This window comes from Rhinoderma darwinii, chromosome 1, assembly GCF_050947455.1.
Source record: "Rhinoderma darwinii isolate aRhiDar2 chromosome 1, aRhiDar2.hap1, whole genome shotgun sequence".
Lineage (NCBI taxonomy): Eukaryota > Metazoa > Chordata > Amphibia > Anura > Rhinodermatidae > Rhinoderma > Rhinoderma darwinii.
In genome coordinates this window covers 321,303,045-321,315,177 of record NC_134687.1, presented here as the reverse complement: position 1 = coordinate 321,315,177, position 12,133 = coordinate 321,303,045, and the positions used below count along the sequence as shown (strand labels likewise).

Here is a 12,133-nt window from a genome sequence, read left to right as displayed (position 1 = left end):
TAATCAGATTTTACAACAGACTTACCTTTGTTATAGTTCGTAATATTATACAGTAATCCTTCCCTCGCTCTAGAGGAGCATTGTAGAATTCTCCATAATATTGTCTGTCCCCAACAGGAAACTCCAGATGGTCAGAAACATCTACAGGGAAAAACTCAGCAGTGACATATCCTTGAGTCTTTGATATATTATTAAAGTACGTGACAGCCTCCAAAAATTCACATTTAAAGGAGCACCGGCGGATCAACTGGATCACAAACACCTGGTAGGAACTGAAATAAAAAAATATTAAATATGATAAGAAACATTCATTGTACACCCTACCAAAAAGTAGTGAATTTAAGGCTTGGTTCACACCAGCATTCAGTTTTTCATTGTTCCGCTCCGTCAGAGGTGCCGAACATCGGAAATACTGAAAGTGCCGGGATCCGTTGCACGACGAACACCACTGGCGGCCGATGGAAACCATTAACTTTAATGGGTTCTGTCAGGTTTACGTGGGGGTGTCCGTGGTTTTACCGGTATTTTGGGTATCTTCGGCCGGATCTGCGATGGAGTCTCCTAACGGAGCTTCCAACGCAGATGTGAACAAGGCCTTACTGTATTTTACCAGTGTTAACGTTACATAACATTATATGCTATACATAGAAGGTTAAAAAAAACGTCTGTCAATCACATAATAGTGAGCGTCTTGAAACGCGCCTATTTGCATAGAGCATGCTGATAGATGCAGCTCTGAATATACAATGTCCTGCTGGATCATCTTTAATGAAAAAAAATACACTATTGTGGCTAGTGTCCTTCACTTTGTAACAACGTTACTCAACGTCAGTCCTCAACTATCACCCACCATATGGACAATCCCTTTTCTAAATGCAGTCGCCTCAGCGATCAGATGACTGCCATGGGTCTGGCCGCTGTAACCCCTGGTGATTGCAGTAGACAGTCACACATTTTGACTGCAGCAGCCACTGCAGATAAATGCAGCAACACACTTCCAATTCAAATGAATGGACGAAAATGTAATACATGGTCACGTCAAGTCATCCAGAATGGAAGATTCTCTTTGCAGTGACTCCTCAAGCTAGCTCCCCTCTATGATATCTGAGAATTTTTCATCGAGGCAACACATGTGGTAATGAGTTAGGGTGCAATTTCTTGCTCTCCCAACTGACCTGTGTGAATACACTCTTATGCAATGACAGTAATTAAATTACCTGTGTAAGAGGAAATCCTCAAGATATGAGCTGTTAGGGGTACTTAAAGTGAACTTGTCATGATGAACTTTTTGTCCTATATGCAGGCAGCATGTTATGGTGGAGGAGTTCAGCAGATTGATATATTGTTTTGTTGCAAAATATACAGAATAAATGGGTTTAGGAGTCCAGTGTCGGTCCTACTCAGTAAATGACAGTTATCTTTCTAAGCCTGCTAATAAAAAAAAAGACTGTCAATCATTGAGTGAAACCGCCCACTGAACTCACAAGCCCAGATGGAATTTTTATCAATAAATTACAAGTTAAACTGAATATTTTACCACTATGCATCAATCTACTCAGCTCCTCTTGCTCGGGTCTACAACATGCTGCCAGCAGATAGGAAAGTACTCAGTGTGCCATGCCAACATGAAAGTCATATAAGACAAACTGTTACCACGTATGTGACATAAACCTACATTTTAGTGTTACCCTTGTCCCTGATTTTCATAGCAAAGATTATCAATCTGTTGTGCATACGAGGCTACTGAACACCAGCTGGGAAGGTGCACAAAGGAGAGACCGCAGGTACTGAACACCAGCTGGGGTGCACTTAGGAATGACCGCGGCTACTGAACACCAGCTGGGTGGGGGTTTGCACATAGGAGAAACTGTAGGTACTGAACACCAGCTGGGAAGGTGCACAAAGGAGAGACCGTGGCTACTGAACACCAGCTTGCACACAGGAGTGAGAACAGCTACCGAACAGCAACTCGAGGGGATTCACATAGGAGAAACCGCAGCAAATAAACACCAGATTGGGGAGTACACATAGACGAGAGAGCTGACAACTTTTGCTAAGTTTTTCTTTTACAGAGCAGTTACTGAACAATGTAGTGCTGCATTGTGTGGTTGCCAAGTGTTCAGCAGCAACAAAACAATGAAGCACTGCTCTCTCACCTGGTGATCAGCGCTGCCAAGAGTATAATGAAGCTCCACTCTCTCTCCCTGTGTTCAGCACCGGCAAGCACACAACGGTGATGAACACCCAGGGGCAGATTGGGTGTTGGCTCTATCGGGAGAAATCCCGGTAGGCCGGTCGGACCCTGGGCCGAATTTCCCAATCAAAATTTAGGAGCTGCATAAGTAAACTTTTAAACAATGCGTCCGAGAACAGTAGGTCAAGTCCCAGGCAGAGACAGTACTCACTGCCAGCAGTGCAGGGGAATGGAGAAGGAGAGGAGAAGGGGCCACCATAAAGAAGGAGGAAGATGCGTGTGCGTAGCAAGTGGGGCTGGCTGGAACACGCTAAAAGGGTCATAGGTGGCTGAACGCGGATAGGACAGCATGGAGAGTAGAGCTGCAGCCACAGTCCGAAATGGGGCAGAAGGCTGGCAGTGCAACAGGACACTGGGCCAACTGATGAAGCCAGGCTGAGCACAGTCTGGAAGCACCAGAGGGAGATGGGACACATGTTAGGGGCATGCACTGATCAGCCTGACATAGTTGAGCACCAAGTGTGGCAGTCAAGTGTCTCCAATATTCTACCTCTTTGCCACTTGCTGTTAAAATAGCCATGGTTTCTGTAAACAGGGTGGTCTGTAAAAAGGGCAGTTCTGTTATGGGGTCTGTAAACAGGGGAGGTTTCGTCTGGGTTCTGTCAACAGGGGGGTTCGGTCTGGGGTCAATATACAGGGGGGTCTGCACTGGGGTCTGTATACAGGGGGGTCTGGTCTGAGGTCTGTATATAGGGGAGTCTGTTATGGGGTCTGTATAAAGGGGAGGTCTGGGGTCTGTATACAGGGAGTTTGGTCTGGGGTGTGTTTGCAAGGGGATCTGGTATGAGGTTTGTATACAGGGGGGGTCTGGTCTGGGTTCTGTATGCAAGGGGGTCTGGTATGGGGTCTGTATATAGCGGAGGCCTGGAGTCTGTATACACAAAGTTTTGTCTGGGTGTGTTTGCAAGGGGGCCTGGTATGAGGTTTGTATAGAGGGGGGTCTGGTCTGGGGTCTGTATACAGGGGGGTCAGATATGGGGTCTATATATAGGGGAGGTCTGGAGTCTGTTTTCAGGGAGTTTGGTCTGAGGTGTGTTTGCAAGGGGGTCTGGTATTAGGTTTGTATACGGGGGGGTCTGGCCTAGGGTCTGTATATAAAGTATAAAATATTTAGGCACTCCGATCTGGGGTGTGTATACAGGGTGGTCTTGTCTTAGGTCTGTATACAACAGGGGTCTTGTCTGAGGTCTGTTTACTAGGGCATCTGGTCTGGGGTTTGAATACAGGGGGCGTCTGTATACAGGGTGGTCTGGGGTCTGTATATAGGTGGGTCTGTCCTGGGGTCGGCATACAAGGGGCCTGTATAAACAGCAGTGATGGGGCCAAATCTTTAGGAGGTCTAATGTATGGTCTGTTTTTTTTCTTAGGGGGTCTGGTGTGTTCTGTATTCATTTTGTGGTCTGAAGGGGGTTCATATGTATTATTAGCGGTTCAAATGCTGTAGGTTGGGGGTGTTTCCTATATAAAAGCGTGGGCGGAATATGGAAAAAATGTTGTGCGTCGCCACTTTGCTTTCCAGTTTTCATAGTCTCTCTAATGTCCCTTCTCGAAAGTTGGCAAATATTCGGCTAACGGTTTGCTGGCCCTGCCTATTTCTGTTGGCCCTGCATCCTGACAATTTGGACCCACGTACAAAGATTTTTTTCCAGGTCCACTTTAATTTTCCAATCCGCCCCTGTGAACAATGGAAGAGCAGTGTGCCAGCAAACCATGCCCCACGTGCTGGCTGCGGGACTAGTGACATGACATCGTTGGCTATAAGTACTGAAATCAAATAGGTCGGCACTCCATAGATAGTGTGGTGTCCTGGAAGGGTGATAAACCCACGATAATATGTAGAAAATCCCGGCACACACTCTTTGCTTTATGTTGTCTTTATTTCAATATGAAATAAATGAAATAAAGACAACATAACATAAAGCAAAGGGTGTGTGCTAGGATTTTCTACATATGGTTGGCTATAAGGACCAGAGAATCACTGCACTATAATATGCTGCCAGCACATAGGGCAGCATTTTTCAGTTCGTGCCTTTTTTTAAAGTATATAGCAAAGTATAGTACCATTAGAGACATGTATCATGAACTGTGAGACATTAACTAATATATTGCACATTGAGTTCCATTTTAAGCTCAAGAATGTATTCTTTTACTATAAAAAAAAAAGCTTACATAGTTAGCAAACTTAAATAAACTAAGGTCTTGTTCACACAGTGCTGCTTCAGGACAGTTTTTTTCAACCAGAATTAAATAGAGAAGACCTTTCCTTATATTTCTCCCTTTTGACCTTAAACACGAGTTGCTGGGTAAACAGACGCACATGAACTGCAATTAGGTCCACACTACAAATTGGCATTGCAGCCTGTGTGCTTCTATGAGGTGAGTCCATTCACATGAGCCCTGAGGCACAAAAAGGTGGGGAAAAAAACGAACTTTAAACTTGGCATAAAGAATAAAAATGTAACATTGCTAATGGTGGGTACTCATACCCTAAGATCTCATTCAGCTGGCCGTAACGTGGCCACATTTTAGAATCCTTTTTAGATCATTCTGGTATTAGTTCGGGTCATTAGACGCATGGTTGGGCCGGGACAAGTGCTAAAATGTAAACCGCATTACAACCATCTGAATAAGGCCTAATCCAGCAGCAAAAAGTATGTACCCTTTGGTCAGGAAGAAGCTACTAGCTAATAGTGGAATCCTCCCCAATACATGTGGGGCACTCTTTAGTGCTGCTGTGGGCATAAGTTCAGCTACAACGAACCTACAATATGTGACTTTAATGAGGTCTCCCTGGTCCACACATAAAATGTTACTACAGAAGATAAGTATGACTATGAAAAAACATATTTACCAAGGAGAGAAGCATCTCTCTGCACAATAAAAACTGGAGAGAGGAGAGGAGCTGTCAAAATGTGCTACTCTATTGAAAGAATACAAGTTGCTATAAGCCACAGCTCTTGTCTCATGATAGTGCATTGGAGAAAAACAGTGGGGTATTATTTAATTTCTTCCTGCTCTCCGCATTGCCCAATCTCTCGTAAAGATCATAAAGAAAGTCATTCAAGTAATGGATGTGTGTAAGGGCATTGGTGATAATGCATTTCCATCATATAAAAGGTGGAGGTTCACTTTAATAGCAGCACATTAAGATCTGACCTGCTTGACTATAGACTGGCTGTCTGTGCTAGCATTGCATTCCTTGTTCTGGCACTGACAAAAAAAAGACCAAAAAAAAAACAAAAACAAAAAAACCTTGGATTATGGGTTACAGTCAGGATGACTTCTCCATGTTTGCTAAAAGTCACTATTACACAAACAGCAGTTCATTCATCTTGTTGATATTTCAGTTTTTTTCAAGGAAATTAATCCTCAGTCGGAAACCTGACAACGACAACTCCCAAAAATTTGTTGTGTAAAAAATGTCAAGACCATAAGTCCAGTGTGAGCCTCATGCCCTTGGCATTTAGATAATATAAAATAGGCTTCTATAATATGATTGTGCAAGTCAGCATAGTTGAAAAATACGTTAAAGTGTTGTTGTTTTTTATAAAGTTGGAAGGGCACTTACCTGATTGGTCCATTTCTATCACTTCTCTGAAAACTAATTTTTGGCAACTCTCTGTAAGGTGGCACAATTTTTAGTTTAGGAAGTGGGGAATCTGAAAATAGATAACATAATACTAGGATTTATAAGAAAACATGGACAAAGTAGAAACAATTTCCCCCAAGATCATAGGAAAATGAACTTTGTTGGTTAAATTAATTCAATGTCTCATGTCTGCATAACTGTATGTAGATGCCCTCTAAAGTTACAGCAGCAACAGTAGTATTATTGGCAACAGCTCGGGATAATATGGGTACTTGCCAAGTAGTCCCACTGAGTGGTAGATGTCACAAGGTTATAACATTTTCTCTTTACAGTATTCATTAATGCATTATGCCGCTTCACTTTCTGCCCATTTACTGCCTGTCTACTTCTGTCAGACTAAAGACTGCCATAAATAGCAGTTATGGTCTCCTGACGGCATGTCACAACTGCGGTTATTTCACTGAAACTGCATCATGCAAAAAACCAAAGTGACTGCTGACATTCTGAAACCAAACTTTTTGCTGTATTTTGTCGTGCATATGTCGATATTTTATATTTTTACAGTTTTATGATACTTTATTTTAACATTGTTTCCAAAAGATTATATTGTGTTTGCTCATATAGATTGTATTAATACACAGCGCCATCTAGTGTACAATTAGTTGCTGTGCCATTTTTGGCAGAGCCGCAAACTGTAATAGCAACAAATGTAATCATAATAGACCTGTTTTTATAACATTGATGATAACAGACGCCAAAAATGCTTCTGATAAGTAATGTGATTTGGTTAGTCACTTTGTAAACATCGATGGCTCACATAAAATTATATTTGACATTTTTTTGCTTATAACAGTCCTTGCTTTAGAATTGCATGTTTATTACTACACTGAATTCACTCATTTCTTAGGCCGGATTCACACACAGTGTTTTGCTGCATTTTTAATGGTGTTTTTGCAGCGTTTTTTAGTTCGGCTAGATGTTACATTAAAGTTTATCATAAAATATCAAATGCACTACACACAACCGCGTTTTGGTTTGTGCCATTTTTTTAGGCAATTTTGAGGTCAGTGGCATTTTTTTCCAAACCCAGCATTCTCTAGGTATGGCGTTTTTTCAGCCATTTTTCTAACAGGCTCTATAGGACTTCGAAAATGCCAGAAAAAAAGCATGTACAAAATAGCACCAAATAAAATATGCCACCAAAAATGCCACTCAAAACTTCATGAAAAACGCAAGTTATATTTTAGCAACTATAGCGGTTTTTGATGCTGTTGGAAATGCCAGAAAAATTGTGTGTGAAGGAGGCCTAAATCTGAAAGTAGAAACAGTCATTCGATATTATGTTATGTCTTTCCAATACATAGGTTTGAATAGCAAAATAAGAAATATTTTTGCTATAACTCCATCCTACATTTAAACATTGTATTTTTTCCTCATCTACCATTCAAGCATACAGTGAAAGTTCAGCGAGTAATAATGCATCCCGACTAAATATTTCACAGTAGACCTACTGCAGGTGTAAGGTCTCACGCACATGGCCGGATTATAGCTCCATACAAACTCGCAGTTAAGGAGCCATAATATGTTGTCTTCATATACCTCTGATTTCTGAGGTTTTTTTTAATGAAACCTGCAGAAAAATAATCATGCAATGTTCAGATGCTGTATTACGGAGGTATTCTCCTCTAGAAGTATTGCTTCATACTGTATAATGCATCCAACATTTTGGTTAAAACTTTGTCCTAATTGTGTGGCCCCGTCTGCTAATCCATGTTCAGGGCCGGCCTTAGGATAGATGGCGCCCCGTGCGAAATGATATTTCGGCGCCCCACCCCTTCATAAAAAAAATGCCCCACAATAAAAGTATAATGCCCCTTTAGTGCCCCCATACAGTATAATAATAATATTTAATAATATAATATATTACAACCCCTTCAAGGACACAGTATTTTGACCTCTAATTGTGCCCACAATATTATGCCCCCTGCAGTACCCCTACACAGTATAATGTCTGCTTAGTGGCCCCCACCTCCTCCTTGTAGATCGTGCCATACAGCCCCCCCCACCTCCCCCTTGTAGACAGCGCCCCCAAACAAAAACAAAAATTGTACTCGCCTAGGCCCCGTTCCCACGACGAACTGAGCTCCACAACGGGATCCTTGCGTAGGCCGGCGTGATCTTGTAGCCTAGTACAGAGTTTCCCAACCTTTTCGGACTCGAGGCAGCACTGGAAAAATAAAATTTCCTCAAGGCACCCCTACCAAAAATTGTTTCGAGAAAGACAGAAAATGGCTAAAAACGAGCACTACACTGCGTTTTTTTGTAAGGCAAAAAAAATCTGCCTCAAAAATCCTTCAGGAATTGACAGCGTTGTTTGACTATTTTTTTTGCGTTTTTTCTTAATCGTTGAAGCAAATGCAAAAGGCGCAGGCAAAAAAGCTCCAAATGGGTGACGCAGGTATTTTCTGCCTCCTATTAATTTCAATTGGAGCTCAGAGGTGGAAACCACTTGAAGAACATCAGCCCCCCACTCACAGTAAAATGACAATCAGACCCCCACTCACAGTAAAATGACCATCAGCCCCCCACCCACAGTAAAATGACCATCAGCCCCCCACCCACAGTAAAATGACCATCAGCCCCCCACCCACAGTAAAATGACCATCAGCCCACCACTCACAGTAAAACGACCATCAGCTCCCCACTCTCAGTAATATGACCATCAGCCCACCACTCAGTAAAATAACCATCAGGCCGCCACTGACAGTAAAATGACCATCAGCCCGCCACTCACAGTAAAATGACCATCAGTCCCCCACTCACAGTAAAATAACCATCAGTCCCCCACTCACAGTAAAATAACCATCAGTCCCCCACTCACAGCCCTTTGTAGGTAGTGCCACACAGCCCCATGTAGGTAGTGCCACACAGCCCCCTTGTAGATAGTGCCACACAGCCCCCTCGTAGAAAGTGCAACACAGCCCCCTTGTAGATAGTGCCACACAGACCCCTTGTAGATAACTCCACAAAGCCCCCTTGTAGATAGCGCCACACAGCCCCCTTGTAGATAGCGCCACACAGCCCCCTTGTAGATAGCGCCACACAGCCCCCTGGTAGGTAGTGCCACACAGCCCCCTTGTAGGTAGTGCCACACAGCCCCCTGGTAGGTAGTGCCACACAGCCCCCTGGTAGGGAGCGCCACACAGCATCCTGGTAGGGAGCGCGACACAGCCCCCTTGTAGATAGCGTCACACAGTCCCCTTGTAGATAGTGCCACACAGCCCCCTTGTAGATAGCGCCACACAGCCCCCTTGTAGATAGCGCCACACAGCCCCCATGTAGACAGCGCCACACAGCCCCCTTGTAGATAGTGCCACACAGCCCCCTTGTAGATTGTGCCACACAGCCCCCTTGTAGATAGTGCCACACAGCCCCCTTGTAGATAGTGCCACACAGCCCCCTTGTAGATAGTGCCACACAGCCCCCTTGTAGATAGCGCCACACAGCCCCCTTGTAGGTAGTGCCACAACAGCCCCCTTGTTGGTAGTGCCACACAGGCCAAAGCCCCCTTGTTGGTAGTGCCACACAGCCCACAGCCCCCTTGTTGGTAGTGCCACACAGCCCACAGCCCTTATTGGTAGTGCCACACAGCCCACAGCCCCCTTGTAGGTAGTGCCACACAGCCCACAGCCCCCTTGTAGATAGCAACCCCCCTTCCTGTAGATAGCGCCACTGTAGCTCCCTGAAGGAGCGGAATCCCTGTGTGGCCGGGGATTCCGCTCCTGTAGCGCTTCGCTTCATGTCTTTGTCCATATATGGACAGTGACATTAGGGGCAACTCCTGAAGCGGAATCCCCGTCCACAGCGTTGCTGACGTTGTGACCGGGGATTCCACTCCAGGATAAGATTCTGTCGTCTGTGTCCATTTATGGACAGTGACGTCATTGGCTTCTCCTGGAGTGGAATCCCCGGTCACAGAGTCGGCAACGCGAGGATTCCGCCGCTTCTGGAGTTTCCCCTGATGTCACTGTCCATATATGAAGAGAGACATCAAGCGGAGCGCTCCAGGAGCGGAATCCCCGGCCACACGGGGTTTCCACTCCTTCAGGGAGTTACAGTGACGCTAGTAGATAGCAGAGCAGGGAGATACTTCCCTGTCATGCAGGGGCGTAACTAGGAAAGACTGGGCCCCATAGCAAACTTTTGACTGGGCCCCCTCTGGGTACCACACACAGCCCCCCCCTTGTAGATAGTGCCCCCTGTAGATAGTGTCATACAGCCTCCCTGTAGATTGTGTCATACATCCCTCCTGTAGATTGTGCAATACATCCCCCATGAAGATAGTGCCTTACAGTCCCCCCCGTAGGAGGTGCATAGGTTTTACTTTCCAATGTCATGGTCTATTTCTCTATCCAATCTAACTGTCATCGGTGTTTAATAAAATACCTCCTCAACACGAGTCCACTCTTCTGCTTTACTCTAGTGGGGTGAGCGACAGGAATTACATCAGCACACACTGTCAGGTGATCATTCATCACTGACAGACGAGAACTCACGCAACATTGCAAGCGGCTCAGTCACGACAGCGGCTCATACAAGCCAGTCAGCCTGGGAGCACCACTGTGTTGCTGCCTGTCGCTCCTTCCGTCTTCGGCGGTGTGGGCGATATGACACTAGCACAGTGTTTACCATCTGGCAATAGCATCGAGCGGAACACAGAGCTGGTGCAAGTATCCTACCCTAATCATCCTTGCGGATACTAGCTGACCACGCTGCTGCTATAGCTCTCATGAAAGGGAGAACTTAGCTTGCCTCAGAGCAATCACTAATTTTAACAATCAATTTCCCATAATTTGTGAACAGGAATACAGGTATCTACTAACCTTTGAGCATAATTTCATATTAGGTAATTAGAACAAGGTGATATTCAGGCATATTCATTGCCATTCCCTCGTAACTTATACTGATATTCCTGGCAGCAATGTTGATGGCAGTAGTGTACCATTATCACTGTATGATAGCAGCATTGGACAGTAAGCAATCCACGAATGAAGCTTCTCCAAAGCATCCTTATCACCGACTGGATCCTTGCGTATGCCAGCGTGATTCAGTGACGTCATCACGCCGGCCTGCGCAGAGATCCAGTCCCTGCGCCTGATAAGTTGCAGACCAGACGTGGCCTGTATGCTGTATCCTAGTAAATAGCACACCAGGGAGATATCTCCATGCTCTGCCAAAGCGCATTCCTCCCAACTTTCAAGTATCACAAAAAACCTCTTTGTGATTTGTGCACATTTTTTTCTTTTAAGCCTATAATCCCACCCAATCCCTGCCCATACACACCCGGTTCAGCCCACACAGTATCATGCTCCCATAGTGCCTTTCACACAGTATAATATCAAATAGCTGCCCCCGCACAGTATAACGCCTTCATAGTTGCCACCATACAGTATAATGCCCCCATAGCTGCCACCATACAGTAAAATGCCCCCATAGCTGCCCCCATACAGTATAATGCCCACACAGATGTCCCCATACAGTATAAGGCCCACACAGATTCTCCCATGCAGTATAATGCCCATACAGATGCTCCATGCAGTATAATACCCAAACAAATTCCCCCATACAGCATAATGCCCCATAGCTGCCCCATGCAGCATAATGCCCCCATAGATGCCCCATACAGTATAATGTCCCCATACAGTATAATGCCCTCATAGCTGCCCCATACAGTATAATTCCCCACAGCTGCCCCATAGCTGCCCCTTACAGTTTAATGCCCCACAGCTGCCCCATACAGCATAATGCCCCTATAGCTACCCCATACAGCATAATGCCCCCCATAGCTGGCCCATACAGCATGATGCCCCCTAGCTACAATTATACAGTATAATGCCCCATTAGCTGCCCCATACAGTATAATGTCCCATAGCTGCCCCTACACAGCATAATGCCTCCATAGCTGCCCCATACAGTACAATGTCCCCCTAGCTGCCCCTAGAACCCCTACCCATGTAGATAGTGACACAGTGCCCATATAGATAATGCCCATGTAGATAGCACCACAGTATCCCCTGTATAGGAGTGCTCCTATATAGTGCCACAATGTCCATGTAGATAGCCCCCACCCCCTGTAGATAGTGCCATCGGGACTCCCTCTAGGAGCGGAATCCTGAGCCAGAGCATAGGCCGGGGATTACGCTCCTAGAGGGAAGCCCTGATGTTACTGTCCACATATGGATAGTGACGTCAGTGGCTACTCCTTGAGCGGAATCCCCTTTGCCAACTCT

At 45.1% G+C, this 12,133-nt stretch overlaps 1 protein-coding gene across 1 annotated transcript in view; it reads right to left on the bottom strand.

The window, feature by feature from the left end:
- The window catches only part of SUSD1 (sushi domain containing 1), a 258,455-nt gene that overhangs the window by 41,890 nt on the left and 204,432 nt on the right, over positions 1-12,133 (bottom strand). Inside the window, exons 22-23 of the mRNA XM_075825598.1 lie at positions 5,823-5,913; positions 26-272 (exon numbers count right to left, since the gene is read on the bottom strand). Of these exons, the coding sequence (XP_075681713.1) occupies positions 26-272; positions 5,823-5,913 (338 nt within the window). The remainder of the gene's footprint in view (positions 1-25; positions 273-5,822; positions 5,914-12,133) is intronic.